The 20,826-nt window shown below is 44.9% G+C and overlaps 1 protein-coding gene across 1 annotated transcript in view; it reads right to left on the reverse strand.

Annotated features, from left to right (window-relative positions):
- Positions 1-404: 404 nt before the first annotated feature.
- The window catches only part of LOC142793419 (scoloptoxin SSD976-like), a 29,633-nt gene continuing 9,211 nt past the window's right edge, over positions 405-20,826 (reverse strand). The window contains exons 3-6 of the mRNA XM_075885775.1: positions 19,420-19,601; positions 16,785-16,894; positions 12,229-12,316; positions 405-746 (exon numbers count right to left, since the gene is read on the reverse strand). Of these exons, the coding sequence (XP_075741890.1) occupies positions 405-746; positions 12,229-12,316; positions 16,785-16,894; positions 19,420-19,601 (722 nt within the window). The remainder of the gene's footprint in view (positions 747-12,228; positions 12,317-16,784; positions 16,895-19,419; positions 19,602-20,826) is intronic.

Consider the following 20,826-nt stretch of genomic DNA (forward strand, 5'->3'; position numbering starts at 1 on the left):
CATTGAACGATCCATATCATTTACCAACTTCATTTTGCCCCTCGCCATCATCTTGGTCACTGCATCGTCAGAATATCACCCTTCCCGGTAGGTCAAGCGTCATCTTTCACCCTTTCGTAACGATTACGTTAGCCCAATCTTGAGCGTGTACGCCACCCGGAAACATCACTGCATGTAACCCTTTGAATTTCAGGTTGGAAACTGCGGATACCACGCTACGTCCGGCCGGCGGTATTAGAAATATAAGAAATTCACCCAAGTTCAAACATCCCGACAGACCCGAGTGACGCCACAGTCATCAAGTACGCAAACCGTCATATTTTCTTTTCTTTTCTTTCATTGCGGTTGGCGAGTGATCTCGCCACCCGCGCGTTGACCGGCGCAGCACACAAAGCAGGTCGCCGTCATTTTGGGGCGAGTGCTTCGTGGCTGGCTCCAGCCCCAGGAGGTTCGGGAGCCTCAGCGGTCTTTTCCGCTTCGGCGCCCTTGGGCTCGGCGGCGTCCCCGGCTGCGGCCTCGTGGGATCCGGCGGCCGCCGCTTCCTCGCCGGCAGAAGCGTGTGCGGCGGCGGGTTCGGCGGCGTGTTCTGCAGTGACAGCACGTGAGGCGCGCGACCTGCGCATCACCACGAGCCCGGCAATGACCCCACCAACTGCCAGCACAGCGCAGATGATGCCAATAATGGCCACCGCGGAAGATCCCGGTTCCGCTTTGGACTTGCCGGTCGGGTCGTCGCCACCCTTCGCCTGCACGGTTCGTGTTGAGAGAATTTTACGAGCTGTAGAAATTTGGCCTTGTTAGTAACGCGAGGCAAAAATTTTAGCTCGTAAGAGCACGTACGCGAGCTATCCATACAGCCTCACCGCACGTGCGGGGACACCGGCCACACGCAAGCGGAAGGAGAAAGAACGACGCGTTATAAGTGACGTTCCGTGCAGAGAATTTTCCATTTTTCGGAAAATTTCCGCCTGTCATTTTCAGACCAAAAAAGAATCTTCGTGATGTTGCAGGGAATTTCAGGACATGGTTAAATTTTTCTATGACAACCGATAATTAGCAGTGACAGTGCACCTTCATTTGCTGTAATCGGTTCATGCGCATACACCACACAAGCATAACTCTTGAGATTCGTTTCCGATATTTACGTTGAACGATTTGTAGTGACACTATATGAATTATAAAGTCATGCTTTTGTTGTGCGGCAGTGGAAAGGCTAGTCATGATTTAAAAAGTCGCCAGTACGTCAGACATGTGTAATTATAGTATATGTGTGCGTGGATTGGATGGAAACTAGTACTGTTGGGCAGAGAAATATGCCGGGAATTCCATCAACGTTTGCAGGGGAAAATCCCTGAATTGGGAAATTTTCATGTTTCTGAATGGGAATTCTTGGGCGCAGTACGGAACATCATTGCGCGCTATAGGCCTTTTCAAACGCTACACGCACAACCGCAGCACACGTGCCGGCACACCTGCCGCACCCAAGCGGGGGACAAATGAGTGAATCGATGAAGATCTTTCACTCTGCGCTTGGGCGTGGCAGGGGTCCCGGCACGTGCGTTGCGGCTGTGCGGGTAGCACATAGAAAAACCCTATCCGCAACGGCCCCACCACACATGGCAGGACACTCACCGCACGCGAGCGGATGGTGAAAGAGAATATCGACGATGCTCTTTCGCCCTCCGCTTGGGGGCGGCAGGTGTGCCGGCACGTGCGTTGCGGCTGTGTTGGCAGCGCGTGGAAAGGTCCTATCCGCAACAGCCGTACAGCACGTGCCGGGTCACCTGCAGCAAGGAAGCGGATGGTGAAAGAGCGTATCGACGACGCTTTTTCGCCCTCCGCTTGGGGGCGGCAGGTGTGCCGGCACGTGCGTTGCGGCTGTGTGGGCAGTGCATGGAAAGGTCCTATCTGCAACAGCTGTACAGCATGTGCCGGGTCACCTGCCGTACGCAAGCGGATGGTGAAAGAGCGTATAGACGACGCTATTTCGCCCTTCGCTTGGGCCCGGCAGGTGTGCCGGCACGTGTGTTGCGGCTGTGTGGGCAGCGCATGGAAAGGTCCTATCCGCAACAGCCGTACAGCACGTGCCGGGTTACCTGCCGCACGCAAGCGGATGGTGAAAGCGCGTATCGACGACGCTCTTTCGCCCTCCACTTGGGGGCGGCAGGGGGGCGGCAGGTGATTTTAGAAGTGGCAACAGTGGCGGAGCAGCAGGCGTAATTCTTGAATGTTGCACATTACAGGCGTCAATGCAACCGTGCTGACAGCGATATTCGACGGACACGTGGGACTGCGCCGCGAAACAGCGCAAGTGTACAAAGAGGACGGCAGTGCACAGGCTTCGTTCATCGGGTCCTGACTGCGCAGGCTGAACGACAGAGCACGTGACCACCGCCCAGCTATAGAACTACAGCTGTTGCACGGACGCATCATTTGGCAGCGGTGACAGCGGCGGAGCAGCAGGCGTAATTCTTGAATGTTGCACATGACAGGTTAGCAACATTTTCAAATATTTCTAAAAGTCTATTAGGACTTTATCTCTGTCACCGCTGCCACAAGAGTAACCCCTTCTGTTCGTTGTTGTGACCATTAGAAATGACAATGGATGTTTCAAAACAGGTTGAACAGTTCGAAGATGAACTCCAGAATGAATTTAAGAGCTTGAAAGAATCTCTCGAAAGAAGCATGCGTGCAGAAGAGAGAAAGCTCCGGACTGAGATCGACGACATGAAGCGCAGCATGGATTTCATTAGTAAAAATCTTGATGAAGCTAACTTGTGGCTTGATGCTACTTTGACGGAGAACAGCTCTCTTATAAAAGAAAATGAAGCGCTCCAGCATAATGTTCGCTCATTAGAGAGGGAAGTGATGGAATGTCAAACCAGTCTTGTCAAAACTGAGCAGTACTCACGCAACAAAAACCTTGAGATCAAAGGTGTTACGGAAACACCGAATGAGTGTTTGGGAGATGTTCTAGCTCACATTGGAACGGCCATCAGTGAACCTGTCTGCGCGAATGATATAGACGTAATTCACAGAGTGGCAACGAAAGACAAGACAAAGAAGAACATTATTGTTCAGTTCGTGAAGCGCGAAAAAAGAGACAAGGTTCTAGAGAAGGCTAAGAAAACAGAACTTACGAGCGGAAGCCTGGGTCTATCACTGGAAGCTTCGAGAAGTGAGGCAAATCATCCTATCTTTGTAAATGAACACCTTTGTCAGTATCTAAAGAGATTACTTGGTATGGCAATAGCCCGCAAGCGCGAACAGGGCTGGAAGTTTGTCTGGATAAAAAACGGTGCCATTTTTGCCCGTCGCGATGAGACTTCATCTATCGTGGCAATAAAACGCGAGAGCGATTTGGACAAGATTACCGCCAGAGGTTAAGGATGCGCGCCCCCTGCGCGAACACTTCGATTGTCCAGATTTCAGAAACATGGATGCTAACTACGTGCTACCTGAGGACATGCGTGGTATCATATCTGGCAACCCAGAGAAGCTTTTTAAGGTTTTCCATCTAAATGTTAGATCCATGCAATGTAAATTTGATGAAATCTATGCCCTTTTAGAATCCTGCAATATTAGTTTCGATGCACTTATGTTCACTGAGACTTGGTACATTGAAGATTCGGATCACTTTCTTTTACCGTCTTACGATCATTTCTTTCTAAACAGAAAACAATTGTAGGGATGGTGGAATTTCTATTCAGGTTGCTATACCAGGTTTTGAAGTTCTACCAGAGTTTAGCCCTGTTACTTGTGATATCGAAGCCATTTGTATTAAGAAAAATAGCAATGTGTTCGCGGTTCTGTACAGACCACCAAGTGGAAACATCTCAGCGTACTTGAAGTTTCTTGATTCTTTGCTTTCATGTGCCAGTGAAAACAGATGGTTACTAACAATAGGCGATGATATGAACATTGACATTGCGAAAGGCTTGAGTGTGGCGAATGATTTTTTGCTTGTATTACAAAGCAACGGTTTTCAAAATCTTATATCAACACCTACACGCGTTGCTCTTTCATCAGCATCTGTGCTAGATTTTTTTATTACTAACCGAAACACTGATGGCATTCTCTCTGGCGTTATCAACAGTGACGTCAGTGATCACCTACCTACATTTTGCATGCTTAACCGTAACAGTTCATTGCAACAAAGGGATTGGCCTCAGCTCGTGTACAGGGATATATCGTCTCAAGCGCTAGAGGTGTTTCGGGATAAGATTTCTAAAGCAGATTAGAGGGAAGTATTTCTTCTTGAAGACATGATTGATTGATTGATGTGTGGGGTTTAACGTCCCAAAACCACTATATGATTATGAGAGGTTCTTGAAGACAGCAATAAGTGTTATGACTATTTATAAAAATTTTCAAAAAACATTATTTAGAGTCGTTCCCATCACGGACATACCGTAAACAAAAAAGGGTGCGCAAACCGTGGATCACACATGAATACATCAAGCTTATTAAACATAAGAATAAACTTTTTGCCAACTTTCTTAATTCTCGTAACACGGAAGAATTAAAAGAGTTTAAGAAATTTCGAAATAAGTTGAATAAAGACATTAAAAAATCAAAAAACGAATATGATAAGCGTGTATTTGACAACGATTGCTTGCGTAGTGGTAAGAAAGTGTGGAAAAAAATAAACGAGTTACTAAACCAGAATACCAAGGATTATACGATCGACAACCTCGTCATAAATGACAAAACGATTGGCGGGACTGAATTCGCCAACCTTTTCAACAATTTCTTTGTGTAAATTGGAAGTAGCACCTACTGTCACGAAGCTGCTAATCGTATCCCGAGACTATCCAACACAATGTACTTGCAGCCAACATCTGTCCCTGGAGTGACAATGCTGTATCAGAAGCTTAGGAACAGTCGTAGCCGCGATCTGGATGATTAAGAAATAAAACCAATCAAATACGTTATAGACTTAATTGCACCAGTGCTTACACACATATATAACATCGCTATCTCTACTGGGCTTTTTCCAGACATCATGCAGGTAGCTAGAGTTTCAGTGATTTACAAGAATGGAGACAAAAATAGCTTAAGCAACTATCGTCCTGTGTCAATATTGCCTATCTTTTTAAAGGGACTCGAGAAAGTAATAAATTGTCGTATTGAGAAATTTATTACAAAATACAACCTATTAACAGATCACCAATTTGGCTTCAGAAAGGGACGTTGCACTGAGACAGCACTTCTTGTTCAAAAAGAGGAAATATTACACAACTTTGAAAATAAGGTCATGACACTGGGTATATTTCTAGATTTTAGTAAAGCTTTCGATCGCGTAAACCACTCAATTTTATTTGAAAAGTTAGGACATTATGGGTTACGTGGGACAGTGTTACAACTTATTAAATCTTATATGAAAACGCGTTACCAATACGTTGAACTAAATAAATGTAAATCACACTTAGGCCTATTGAATATGGGGTTCCTCAGGGTAGCATACTAGGACCGATTCTCTTCCTTTTCTATATTAATGGTATTGTGAGAATCTATGAGGATTGTAAATATATTATATATGCCGACGATTGCTCGGTACTTCTTGAGGGAAGAGACTTGGAGACCATAACACGAAAGGGTGATACATTCTGTCATAACTTACAGATTTGGTGCAAGTTCAATAGGCTTACTTTAAACGAATCGAAAACTAAATGTGTGTTGTTCCGTGCCCCGGGCATTTTAAGAAGTATCGACGATCATATCACTCTTGGGCCATTTCAAATCAAAATCGAGAAACATATTAAGATTCCTGGTGTAATTTTTTCAGAAAATATGTCCTGGAATGAACATGTGAGAACCTTATTGCCAAAATTAAGCAGAGCAGCCGGTGTATTAAGCCGAAACCATCACACTTTTTCTGTTAGCATTAAAAGAATGTTATATTTCGCGCTCTTCAACTCTCACTTATATTATTGCACGCTAATATGGGGAAAAACAACATTATCAAACTTACAGCAAATATTCTTGGTCCAGAAAAAAAGCACTTCGTTCAATAGAAAATGTCTCGTTTCTAGAATACACAGAACCTTTATTCCACAAACATAAAATTATGAAGATTCACAACATATACAAGCATATATTACTGAGAACATACAAAAATGCCACATTAGGAAGAACACAGATATTCGAAGAAATTGCAAATCTTCGAGCAAATACAATTTCCTATCCTTTCAGGTATCACCCACCATACCACGTTCTTTTCTCGCGTACTCATTATGGGAAAGAAAAACTTATGTACTCGAAACCACACTAAATGAAAACAAAGAAATGTTGACGTTCTTAACTTTACTGACAAAACCTTACTAGATCTGTTTATATAAATGTATTAAAACTACTCATGTTTGTATATTTACAGTAGCTGGTTTTACTAAAGTGATTGTAACTTAATACATACATTAATGTTTTTTTCTTTTTTTTTCATTAGAACACCGTAGTCTACATAACTACTTTTGGTAATCGCATTGTATATACTGTCGCTATATATACTTGTTAGATGTTTTGCCCAGTTACTACTGCTGTACGGGTGACCAGAGCTTAGTCAAGCTGCGCAAGCGCAGCTTTTTTCTTTGGTCCCATATTTTCGCAGTGACAATGCGCTGTATTGTCTGAAGCGAGAAAAAAATTTGATTTGATTGATTGATTGATTGATTGATTGATTACCGGCACATGCCTTGCGGCTGTGTGGGAAGCGCATGGAAAGGTCCTATCCGCAACAGCTGTAAAGCACGTGCCGGGTCACCTGCAGCAAGGAAGCGGATGGTGAAAGAGCGTCGTCGATACGCTCTTTCACCATCCGCTTGGGGGCGGCAGGTGTGCCGGCACGTTCGTTGCGGCTGTATGGGAAGCGCATGGAAAGGTCCTATCCGCAACAGCCGTACAGCACGTGCCGGGTCAACTGCCACACGCAAGCGGATGGTGAAAGAGCGTATCGACGACGCTCTTTCACCCTCCGCTTGGGGGCGGCAGGTGTGCCTGCACGTGCGTTGCGGTTGTGTGGGAAGCGCATGGAAAGGTCCTATCCGCAACAGCCGTACAGCACGTGCCGAGTCACCTGCTGCACGCAAGCGGATGGTGAAAGAGCGTATCGACGACGCTCTTTCGCCCTCCGCTTGGGGGCGGCAGGTGTGCCGGCACGTGCGTTGCTGCTGTTTGGGAAGCGCATGGAAAGGTCCTATCCGCAACAGCCGTAAAGCACGTGCCGGGTCACCTGCAGCAAGGAAGCGGATGGTGAGAGAGCGTCGTCGATACGCTCTTTCACCCTCCGCTTGCGTGCGGCAGATGTCCTGCCACGTGTGGTGGGGCCGTTGCGGATAGCTCGTGTACAGGTTAAGAAAGGCAATAACAAAAAAAGAGTGTAACTAGCACTTTAAGAACCAGGCATATCCGTGCACTGTCTCACGTCGCACGACTACGCAGTGGTAAATGTAGGGCTCAAATGGCGCTAACAACGCCAAAAATAAGTGCAACATAGACTTGCAACGTTTCAAGTATTATGAACTACATAAAATTCTAGAATTATTCGCAATAATATGCCTAAAGTTTCAAAAACGTTTGAAAAAAATTCGGCTGATAACCACGCCGAGTCGTCAGCGAGCGCTTGATTACCAAGAAAATCGATAGGCTGCTCATGCTGTACGCACTCTTTCAGGTTCCGTGGTAGTGGAGCTCTATCAAGGTAAAAATTGTAAATACGTTATGACCTGCACAAGAATGACTATAATGCCAGATTTAACACGCGATTAATAGAAGTGGACCTGCAGGCCTACAGAAGAATAACATTTTTTTCGTATACTTGTTTCGCTTACTCTCTAGAAAATCCCTACTAAAAGATAAATTTGCACTTGGTTTAAAATATAAAGCATTCAAGCGGTTCAATTTTGTGTTTTTGTCTTTTGATATATGGGAGCGATAAGTTGCGTTTAGATCGAAGGAAATCTGGCGTACGCCAGCCACACTTCTTGATTTTATTTTTCGCTTATAGCAAACTAGAACCAACCAAAGCCTCGTTTCAAAGATATTCATGCTCCGGGTTAGAGCAAATATCTCAGATGCCATGAATAAAGCAAATCGGTTCAGCAAACTGACTCCGACTAAGGCATCGCCTCCAAGATTATCGCGTTCCCTATCCGCACATCATATCCCGCAGGCCATTAATAAAGCGAATCAGTTCTGCCTGTTGTGTGAAGTTACAAATAAAGCCAACGATGTTTCTCAGTAATATTCGCAAATGTCGAAAAATTTCTCGAAATTCGGGATTTATCCCGGGGCAGCAGAACACATTTGCCGTATTCAACTTCCAAGTTTTCCTTCACTCTAAGAAAAAGAGTGCATATATCCGACTCTTTTAGGATACTTGCCACGCATACGGCTCTCTTAGAGAGACAGGGTGACTCTCATGGTGGGTCCCCTGACCATCTTAGGAAGAGCGAAAGCATTCTTTTGCAAATGATCACAATCTACCATTGATTGCTCTTGGCGGTGGCGCTCCCACCACATTACAGCTCTTTAAAGCTACTAAATTGACCCATGCTTCACTTCACGCGACTACTGCTGGAAATAGTGAAGTCTTACATTTATGCAAACTACACTTATACTTACCGCTGTGTCCAGCAACTGCAAAAAACAGTAGTTCATATTTAGCTATATTTTAATAAAACCCGTCACAACAACAATTTCCAGCAAAACAATACAAAAAGCGCGATAAATGGTCTGTGAATTCCAATGTGAATGAATATTATCTTTGACATTCTTCTAAGAGTGTAGCCAACTAAAATGTGTGCAATGTACATAGTGCCAAGTCGCGCATAATAAACTGCAAATATGAGCATTGTGTTTCCATATTTATTCCATGCGAATATGAATAAATAAAAGAGTCTTGACGGCTGGAGGGATCAAGCTCGTGGCTTGCTATGTTGTCGTTTCTATTCCGCATGAGCAGCCACGAGAAAAGGAACCTGAAAAAAAGAACGTAATATCAATATGAGAAACAGAATCGTATAGAGTTGACAAAACCTGCATAACAAATGATTGACACAGACACAAAGCAGGCTCACAACAAAACAATAAATGCAAACCGGCATACATTCGGATGAAGCAAAATATTTTGCAATTGATAAATATTTAAAATATGGTTATTCCTTAACATTCATGAAGTGCCCTCTCCGCCAAACACACACGCACCGAAAAATGTCTTGACTACGGGCCTGCAGTAGGCACTGGTTAGCACACAGGAAATGATTTTTTTATAAATTGCTTCAAAATTTGCTTTCAGAAGAAGCTCCGGCATATTCGGACAACCAAGCCCATTCTCTGGCCGTCAGGGGCACGCTGTGAGTGGTTATTGGCCGCGGGATTCACAAAAGTAAACTATCCTTAAATACTCGGTTGAACACATGTGAGCGTGAAGACTCGAACGACAAGAACGCGCACGGACTCCGTCTACGTTGACGTCAGCAAGAGCTTATGCTAGAGATACCACACATATAGCACCCACCACCACGTGTAATAACTATTGCCCCGCCGCGGTGGTCTAGTGGCTAAGGTACTCGGCTGCTGACCCGCAGGTCGCGGCCGCTCAATTTTCGATGAAGGTGGAAATTCTGTATAGACGCATCTGCTCAGATTTGGGTGCATGTTAAAGAACCTCAGGTGGTCGAAATTTCCGGAGTCCTCCGCTACGGCGGCTCTCGCATGGTGGCTTTGGGACATTAAACCCCACATATCAATCAATCAACGTATACTCACTCGATTCTGTTATAACGCCGAATGTCATCGCAGATATAAGCAAAGCACGGTAACAGCGAACAGAAACGAGGGAAAACAGCGCGTGGTGGCGGCCACAACAGCGTGCGCCGTCGAAAGTCTAGAACTGTTCTCGTAACTGGCGAGGCCTGTCCTAAACAATTTAAAAGACTACCGCGTACGTGCTGGCCGAATCGCACGGTATCAGCACCTCAAACTGCCATCTTTGTGTCTGCAAGAGCCACTTTATACAGTGCATCTCTGTACACGGACTTCTTTGTTAACGTTAATTCGACTCGCAAAAGCACGCTGCACACCCGAGTATTGATTGAAATGTTATCACGACGTAGCCTAAAGTGCATCTTCAAACGATATCAAGTACGTTCACCAGCGCAGAGACAATTGGCGATCAGTCGCATTACTCATTGTATGAGAGATGAAAATCGCTTACATAACGTGAATAGTGGTGCTGACTCGTGAAGTGACATTTTTATTTGGGCATCTGCAACAGTCCCGTGAACGCATGGTATTGTTGAAAATGGCTGACAGCCTACTTTGGTAGAGCTACTGCAGACGCCCAACTAGTGCTGTGTAATTACTAGCTACGAAAGAAGTACACTCACCATTAACAGGCTCACGCTGTCCATGTCCACAGCTCCATGAATATTCATCGAGCACGGAGCCATGCGTGACCGCCACCGAAGATGCGCATTTTCACTCGAACTCAGAGCAACCAAGGTCCGCGACCAACGCCACGCATTCGGAGGAGGAGGCACTGGTGATGGCACCGCAGCTGTGGCAGCACTAATCACAACGTGCGACACCCCCATAGAATAACGAACTTAGAGAAAGGAAACTGTAGCCTTGCGAAACATACGACAGATAAGCAGTGGTACCCTATGGCCTCTGAGATGGCTGGTGCGCAGCGCGTCTCTCCGTCCGTCTCAATCGCACGGAGAGTGCGTGTTTAAAGAGGTGGACGTGGTCCCCTCTTTCCTCCGCACCACGGCGCTTCCACGGAGGATGACCTTTCTCATCAAACGTTTTCAGCACATTGACTCTAGAACTCACGCAACGCTGAAGGGACGGTGTTTGCAATTTACCTTTGAAGTCTCAAAAGATGACTACATTCAGTTTCTGGATTTCAAAGTTGGGATAGGGCAGGAGCACACGGGCTGGCGGTATTCGCCTAGGTCGGCTAAACCAATATTTTTTTTTATTTTCGTTCCACTCACTCAGTCAGGAATGGTGTCACCAGCTCATGTCTGGAATCTGGTTTGCGCAAGTCGTGCCTGAATCAAATCTCGGAGGCTTTTGAAGGCCAGCTCACTAGGTTTAGGCTGTCAAACTTTCTAGATGGAAAGCTGGGTCTTCTTAGTGAAAGATTAAAAAAACCGAAACATGGCGGTAGTGACACAGTGGACATCAAGATGGGCTTGCCCTTTACGTACTATCCATATATCTATACATTCTCTCACCATATAAAAAAGAAGGAAAACAGATTTGGTGTTAACGTGGTTTTTTTGTTCAGGAATAAGTTGGGCCGAGTCTGCTCAGCAGTGGATAGGAAAACTGGAGGCAAAGAAAAAAAGTGGCGCGAGTGTCAGGGAAACACTAGTCAAATGTGGAAAGGGTGCAGTGTATCTCATGGCCTAATCATGTGGCATGTGCTGTATTGGGCCCACCGGGAGGTGTTTGAATAACCGACTAATGGATCACAGGGCACCGCTGAAGGCCCACCCTTCGTCAAACCTGTGCCTACATTACAGAGTTCACAGGTGTCACCCATTGCTTCACGAAACAAAGGTGCTGTCCCAGCACAGAGATAGCACAACGACAAAGGTTGCTGAGGCTATTTATATCCACTAGGATGGTGACACGTGTGTCGTGAGGCCTTCTGTCACATTGCAGAGATTCTCTAACTGCCAACCTCTAACCTTCTTACGTCACTTTTTTGCTACTTATATTTGTGTTTTTTCAATAAACTTTCTGTTTCTAGTTTGCAATTGTGTGTGTTCCTTTTTTTCTTTCTTTTCTCCTTATCGCGCAGTTCATGTAATTAGGATACTTTAAGCGGGTTAAAAGCTCGTTTTACGGCCCTTGTCCTGTATTATATGATTGTTTAAGTTTTCAAGTCAATATACATACTTTGTCACCTTCTTTACTGCTGTCTCCGAAGGTTTATTCTGACCCTTTGATGATTTGGCTGTAGTGAATAAACCCAATATAAAATTTTGCCGCAATTTTTCATGTGTGTTGTAGAAAGGGAAAAGTGAAAAACGTCATAGAAATCATAGAAAATTGATTACTTAGGTATTCATTGATTGATTTGTGGGGTTTAACGTCCCAAAACCACCATATGGTTATGAGAGACGCCGTAGTGGAGGGCTCCGGAAATACTTAGGTATTCATTCTGGTCTACTGAAATTGTATAGGAATGCAAGCGGTAAAATGACGGTGACTTACGCATAATTTCGTAGAATCACATTTGTAACCTGTGCCGCAGTCGGCACACGGGTCACCTTTCTTGTATACTGGAGCTGCTGCCTTCAGCCTGTTAAGGAATGGCGTCCACATCAGTTCGGCGCAGTATTTACATGCGTGCGTGAAAACAGGAAAAAAAGTGTGCCACCCCAATGTTTCAATAACCTGTTTTACGGGGCGCGAGCAGAGAACATGGGCGTCAATTTGATTTACTTTTACGTTTTATGAGGGAAGCTCCTCTTAGTCCAAGCTTGTCCCACGTCAGGCGTAACCAGCAGCATCTCCCGAACAGTATTATAGATGGCCCTGTCTCATAGAAGTACACGCAAACTGCAGTTGAGTGAAGATATTATAGATGGCGCTGTACCGCTACTCTCAAATTGGCTGCTGCGCAGGCTGTACCTGGGTGCGCGGGGAACGAGTGCCTCTTTCAATCTCCTGGATCGTTGCCGTAAATGTCGGGTCGTTGGTGGGGCATGGACGAAGCAAAGCGGTGGGCGCGGAAGGCCGCAGTGGCTCGTGCTCGTCGCCAGACAGACATACGAACAGACAGACAAACAAACGGACGGTGGGACGGAAGCATGGACGGAAGCACGAACAAATGGAAGGACGGATGGACGAAGGCACGAATCGACGCACGGGTGGACGAACGCACACACGTATGGACGCATGCTTCGCTCCACTCATCATCATTCACTCGGTGAATATGCTGTGATCTCTCTTGTTTCTACGTATGGCTCATACGGGTTGTGTTTCGAGTGGCCCTGTTATGATGGGCTGCGCACAGGAGCGCATTTTTGGGAAGTCACGCCAGTTTGCGCAACCCATAAACGACTATGGCGGCGCCCCAGAAGCCGTTTTTGAAATGGTCTATATTTTGTCTAAGGCATTTGACCGACTTGCTGCGTACTTACTGTGGCCACCGCGAGAGGCTCCAGCTACATGCCTAGCGCTTGCGCGCTCGCGATCGCGCTGAAAATAAATCAGGCGTTCGAAGGAAAAAAAAGAAAGTGATGAAGTTCATGACGTGTGCTGAGCCATCTCCTTACACCCTTGTCACCCCCTCCCCCCCGCGTGGCTTTCAGCGCACTCGCTTGCACGAAAGGAGAGAGAATGCTCTTGAAGCATGCGACAAATATCAAGATACTTACGCCACCTAAAATACGCTGTCAAGGCCTGGAAGCTCTACCGCATATGTCATAGAACGTCATCGCTAGTGGGCCGGAATATTTCAGTGCGCCGCTTTCATTCTGGGGACGCCTGCACCCACACGGCCACTACAAGGTGGCAACGCTGGTTGCGTCGTAAGCTGCATAGAGTTTCCTAGTGGTACGCTGTGCTTGGTGGTGGTTCTTCACCTACCCCGGCGTCCGGTAGCGCGTTCGCATTGGAGCGAACGCGCTACCGGTCACTCCAGTTTTACTGGGGCTTCGGCGCTAGAAGTGTATCGAATTTCTCATGTGCTGCCGGAGCTCCCATGATAGTTTCGCGGTTGTAAGCTGCATGACAAAACTTCATTCCGCATCTTCTTACCGTTAGTTGATGCTTCCGCTTTGTGGTGTGAGCTGCTTTTGTTGTTCGTGCGCGGATGTGACGGCGAGGGAACGGACTGTGAAGTGCGACTAGAGATGTCCTCTGTGCCCCATTTTTGTAAATACTACAACTCTGTTATCAAAACTACGGCTATTTCTCTGTCTGTTGCTTTCCACTACGACTTTCTGGAAAGGCTGGAGTCAGGGCAGGAAAAAAAAAACTTACGCTCATCATTTTCTTCAGACAACATATTGTGGATATTCTCAAGTGCTTTCTTGATAAGCACGAGATGTACTCGCTGCCTTTATTACACATCTTAAAGACCAATTTGAGTGGCACAAGCGCATGGCAGAGTTCTGGTGTCACACGACCTATTCAGGAGGCAGGTGTACCAAAGTGATGACAAGCTAAGCTTCGCTATAGCACGCTGTTCTACCACAGGCTGCACGTCAGCTTGAAACCCAGCTGACAATGAGCAAAATTGGGAGGACATTTAAGAAGCAAACCTACAGCGAACTGTATTGACATCTAGGGCAATACGCGTTTCCACGGCAGTTCGGCCTCTACATCCCCGTAAAGAAAAGAGGTAGGGAATGCCTTGTTTACATGGCAATTTCAGCTGTGTATGTATACTTACACACAACTTTTGTTTTGTGAAACAAAGCCTTGGTTTTAGATATCAATGGGCAGTGTCAGATGGCCGCGGAATTAACGCTGGACTTGCTGGCAGATGCACGAAGTTTTATTACTGTGACTATGGACATGATAGCAGACTAGTAACCGAATACTCACAGTGGGACAGCAGTGTTATTTGCTAAACAATTCGTAAAGAACGACAAGGAACAAAAGGAAGAAGTCAAGTTCAGCGAAAGAAAACTCGACACATTTAGCAATATTTGAGTGCGCGAGCGCTTGGAATAAAAGAAAGTACAAAAGCAAATAGAAGTTTGTACGCCTGTTGCTTTGAAGGAAGCATAGTTTTTTAGCATAAAATCGTTTATTGATAAAGTAACAAGAATTTCAATCGATAAAGGGTCATTCACTATCTAGCGTGCGAGAGTCAAGGGTCGGCCCACTGGTGACACGTCACGCGAGGAGCTTCCAGGTCTTAACAAAGTTTCTTTAGGTGGGGTTGCAAATAACCACAACTCCATATATACGTATTTGCACAGCACAAGAAAACAAGCAGTTAAGGCGTAACTACGGAAGCACGAGACATAGACAGGAAAGAGCGCTGTTGTGTCGATTCAAAATCATCAACTGGCCCAAGCAGCTGTCTTATCAACACACCTTCACTCGTAATCAGTGAATTCTAAACACTTCTGCGGCATGTGAGTCTTGCGTCATGCGCTAATAGTGTGGATATTCAATTTTAACCCAAAAAGAAGTGTTACAGGGTCCCTTTTATGGTGACGTAACTGATGAGCATATGGTGTTATTGCTGTCACGATCTATCACGTATGAAACACATTTGTGTCCTTCATTGGTAGTTTTAGCAAATCTTAAGGGGGCTTTTTTGTAATTCTGTAAATATATTCTGAAGTATAGTTAGAGGCCTTAAATATTGTGAACGTACGATAACCATAAGTTTTGCGTGAGAAACAAAAGCATCACCACATGAACACGGCGTGTGACAATTTAAGAAAAAAGGTGTCATGTGACTCATTTATGCATCTGAGGGTCACACATGTAGCTCTCTCTTTAAAGAGGCACATTGACTCTTTTTTTTTTTGACGTGCGTCCCTAACTCCCTTTTAAAACATTCACCGCGTTTTTAAAGGTAGTGCAACACATGCGACTTTCAAATAGATAAAAAGATAGTCGGGTTTTTTAGGGTGCAACCCGTGCGACACATGTAACGCTCACGTGCATAAAATGAGACCCGATTTGCTTAGGGTCAGTTGCTGAGTTGTCTGTATGTACTCGTCACAATATTTACAGAGTTAATTTTTCGCCGTGCTTTCGCTTTGCACGCAGCAAGAATTGCTGATAAGGTTATGGACATTTTTTATTGCATGCCGCACTTGCGAGCAAAACACACTTCTCCATATTCGAACACTCATCGTCTAATTCAATGTAACGCGAAGTGTAAAGCCTTCATGTCAAGGGGCGAGATGTGATATTTAACGGATATATTTGAATATGTTTAGGATTACTGGATGTCGGAAGCGACAGCGTTTCTCGATTAACTGCTGTCGCATTCCGCATATGATCGCAAGCCGAATCGTGTTCGGGCTCACGTAATCACTTCTTTAATTTATTTGATTTTCCTCGTACGTGATATTTGCACGTAGAGACGCGTAAATTGAACCACTAGAAACGAGCAAGCATGAAGCATATGTGTGTATCAACAGAAAGACGAAGCAGAGGTTGCTGAAACGCAGAGGAAAATTTGAGAACTAAAGTAATAAAATAATTGTATGAGGGGCTCGTTTTCTGTACCACGCATAACAAATGAAACCGACAGACGATTAAGCAAAGAAAAGCATAGGGAATGCTATTGTTTCTTGAGCCTAAAACCTCGCTTGAATTGAGAAAAAAAATACCTTTCCGTCGATGAGATTTGAACTCACACCCTCAAAATTTCAAGGTTGTGGGTTCATTCAGATCCCACCAACAGAAATGGGCTTTTCTTGGATTAATTGTCTGTTTCAGCAATTAGTTACAACAAAATAGAGTTAATTTAATCTCTGACATATGTCGCAGCATGACCTGCTGAATGGCACTTGAAAGTCTGCTTATATGCTGTACTTCACGATGGCATAAAAGAGATCGCAATTAGGTAACAGACGTTACTGAGAGACATTACAAGCAGTGTCCCTTAAGCGTCCAATGTTTTCTAGTATATTTTGGAAAGGCAAGCGTTCCCGCTCGCGGTAGTGGTCACTAACTACGCACTCTTATTTCATCATTCATGACCCTATAGCTAGGAGACTCAAGAAGAGGAACCGTATAAAAACAGCTGGTTTATATTCTCTCATAAATGAACACTTTAGTATACTCACCCAGGGTAGTAATTGCACGCTAATATTGCCATCGGTGGGTTCGTTGGATTGGCTTTCGACTTGTAATGCTTGAAGCCGCAGCCAAGCGATTCGGTATCAGCCCAGACAAGCTGCGACGATACAAATTGAAAGGACGTACGCACTTAGAATGACTGCCGAAAAAAAAAAATTGCCCGCAGCTTCCCTCGGGGGAACACTGAGGAGGATGCGGACCATATAATTGGTTAACGGGGTGCTAAAGTGCGACTTACTTGGGTCGATGGCTAAATTGGTTAACGTGGTTGTGAAATGGGGTGTTAAATTGCGACTTACTTGGGTCGATGGCTAAATTGGTTAACGTGGTTGTAGGAGGGGGTGTTAAATGAGTGAACACGTACACACGTATGCGAAAGGGCGGCGCTGGTCGAAGGGACGTCGATCATTGTGTTTGTGGATTCGTTGGAATTCATTTCACCGCGACCTTGGACGTCGACGCGCCGTACAAACCAACCGACGAGCGGCAACTGAGCGAGCGAGCGCCGACCTTGAGTATATATACAGTGCTACGGCGCATGCACTGTCAGCTGTTGAATGTTCTCGAAGGAGAAGCGCGCGCGCGGCACAGATGGCGACGGCGCGACGGCGCATGCGCTGTCAGCTGTCGAATGTTCTCGAAGGAGAAGCGCGCGCGGCACAGATGGTGGGCGACGGCGCGACGGCGCATGCGCGCGCGTCAGCTGTCGAATGTTCGAGAAGCGGTGCGGACGGCGCGGACGGCGCACTACAAGGCGCGAGTATAAGATGCTTCCGCATCTAAAAAAAGAACGAGAAAAGGGACACACGCGCAAGTGAGCCTAGCACTTACTATCGGGTATGGGCGTGTACGTATGCGTGGGTGTGTACGGACATTTATGCGCTTTAGTCATGCAGTCAGCTGCGGGTATGGGATATTTGGTATTCTATTTCGAGCCTGTGCAAGGGAAGACGTGGGGAATCGATATCAATGAAGACGAGCGCCGACTTCTAAACTTGATGGTGAAGAACAAGCCATTTATAAAACATGACAGCGTGCCAAAGGCTGTTCCTATTTTGTTGGTTTCAAAACGCTTGCTTATGCTACCTGTGTGTTTCGGAAGAGGGTGTTTTTATCACATACTGTGATTTTTATTGCGCGTTGTCGTTTTTCATGAATTGTTTGTTCTTCACAAGGATGTTTAGTTGGAAGACAGCGCTCGTTTTTGTTTGTATTGTCCCGTGTCTTCTCTTGAGATCACTTTCAAAATACGCCATGCAGGTGTTTTCTTAATCGCAGATGCTGCCGCTTTAGCTGGTAATGATTTTTGCGATGCAAGTTTTAGCGTGACAGGTGTCGTGTTGGCTTAAGTGACAATGTCCGTCAGTGATTAATCAATGCCTCATATATTATCATCTGAGGGATGTAAAAATTGACATAAAGAGTCGATGAGAAAGCTAGGTCCCAAGGTCTCTAATGTCTACGTTGCTGTCGCTGCCTAGTATAACCTGAAGAACGACAAATCAAATTGTGGTCACCAAATGCGTCGGTTCATGCTCCTAGCTTCAATAAATAGAACCAGTAAAGAGCAGCTTTTTTTTTTTCACATTCAGGAAAGCTCATTTAAAGAGCTACGGAGAAATTTCGCCACAAGGCCATTATCATGAATATGCCTCATAAATAAGGCCGTCTTTTTCTTTTTCGTATTTCACTGTTTCTAAAGGAAAAGTTTGTTTTATTATGTTTTCTTTATTATGTATATAAAAGCACGTTACGTTTTTTTTTGTGAAGAATATCTATATACAATACAATATGTGTTCATTTCATTTTCCTGTCTTTTTTTCTTTTTGTTTTTTATTCGTTACCACCTTTTACGCTGTAGCACGTGTAGGGTGGCCAGGACACCCTCCAGCTGATTGACTGTATCAGCCTTTTTCTCCTGGTCTCCTACAACATTGTTTTGTGAATAAATAAATGAATAAACAAACAAATAAATAAATAAATAAATAAATAAAGGGTTTGCGTTTGTAAGTGTTTTATATTGTTCCGTCCCAATTATGATAGTAGTTCCTGTATTGTTAAACCTTTTTTAACACTAAATTTTTCGCAGCAGAATGACTTGTTGGATGAGTTGGTTCATTTTACAAAAGAGCAACGCCGGTTCTCGAAACGTCGTTGCAAACTTGCCATAGGCAGGCTCAATTTCGGGAAAGGAATCGCGTTAAAATGAGTAATAAAGCATTTCATAAGAGCAAAGCAACAGCCAGACGTCACACAATGCGTCATAGAATTCTCCAACCCATTACAATAGCTTCAGGCATTATTCTGCTCTTCCTCAACCGGAGCATAAATAAAATTGCACAAAATTTCTTGCAAGTATGTAGCGGGTACAATGCTTCTCTGAAGAATGACGAATAATGACATGGTGAATACCTCCCTACTACACAAATTTTATGACGATTTATGTCGCAGTGGGTACGTGTGCTTGTAGAGTTGCACAAAAAGTATTTAACAAAAGCTCTGAAAGGCCCCTCTTCCGGCTTTCGATGAAAGAGTAGCCACAATTACTTCCAACATGACACCTTGTACTTTCTCTGAAGCTACTACCTGTTGGTTCTTTTTACTATAGGAACCTGCGCATACCTGGGCGAAATTCTCTCCGGCATCGTCCGTAGTTGCAGTGTAGCTCTCCAAATCTGCCGGCTTGAAGCTCGCGGAGCCGTCGTACCACTTGCTCACAATGCTGTCGACGAATTTCCCGACATCTGGAGACGTTCCGTCAAGCTGGCCTTCGCCAATGTTCTGGTGCACCCCGGTGAACAAACCTGCATTTCCGTGCACACATATATATATATATATATATATATATATATATATATATATATATATATATATATATATATATATATATATATATATATATATATATATATATGCTGTGGTTGGACTGGAGGACGTCGGTTCGTATAGCGGCCGCTGGCTGCATTTTCATGGTATACAAGAGCACTTGTGTGAAGTTACCTTTAAATGACACGAGAAAAACTTTCATTCACATAACAAGACGATCTACTATGTTGAAAATTATGTTTGTTTTGGGAATTCATTATTCTGTAAGAAAGTAAATTGAGTAACTCCCTTAGTCCCGACAAATAAAGTGTTGAATACCTGGCAATGTCTTGTTAGTAATTTCAAGCTTTGGCTTCAGATGCCAAGTCTTTGCTGGTATTACTATGGCTAGATTCGGCTAAATATGTCGCCTCACTACCTGTTACATGATGTCGCGATTTTAGTCACATGACAAGCTGTTCTGGTTTACAGTGGGAACATGTTAGCTGCTGTGGTGTGTGGCGGGAACATGCCATGTGACTCGCTAGTACATAATGTCACATGTTGTTAGTCACGTGAAGGAATCTTACATGATGTTTAGTCACGCGACTTGATATGTCATTTTTAGTCATGCGACTAGTTGCTACGTGTGCAACGCGATTTTGTAGTATTAGCTACACTAGAAGAACCAAAGTGGCTTCGCGTGCGCGTACAAGAGCTGTATTGCGCATGCGCGCCTCACCGGTGTGCGTACTTCAGAGGAGTGACGTCATAGCCGTGGCAGACGCATTTTGATCGTATACCCCGTGGCTCATGCTCCTCGAGCCACGCTGATCTCTTTGGTCGTGTCTGCCGCAGCGCTACATACATATGGCGTGGGGTTCACCAGTATATATAGCCATAGAGAATGAAAGTCAAATTGCTGCTCAGCGGCGCAATAGCGGCTGAGCGTAAGAAGAACGAACAGAAAAAAGATAAACGTGCTGTGGTGACACCAGGCCATAGAGATTGATTGATATGTGGGGCTTAACGTCCCAAAACCACTATATGATTATGAGAGACGCCGTAGTGGAGGGCTCCGGAAATTTCGACCACCTGGGGTTCTTTAACGTGCACCCAGGACATAGAGAGGAACGTCTTGCAAAGCGGCACCGTGAGGAGGCGCTTATGGGGAAACTTTGCGAAAGCGCCAGTGTGACTGGGACCTTCGAGACGGACTTCGTA

The sequence above is a fragment of the Rhipicephalus microplus genome, chromosome 2 (genome assembly GCF_043290135.1).
Source record: "Rhipicephalus microplus isolate Deutch F79 chromosome 2, USDA_Rmic, whole genome shotgun sequence".
Classification (NCBI taxonomy): domain Eukaryota; kingdom Metazoa; phylum Arthropoda; class Arachnida; order Ixodida; family Ixodidae; genus Rhipicephalus; species Rhipicephalus microplus.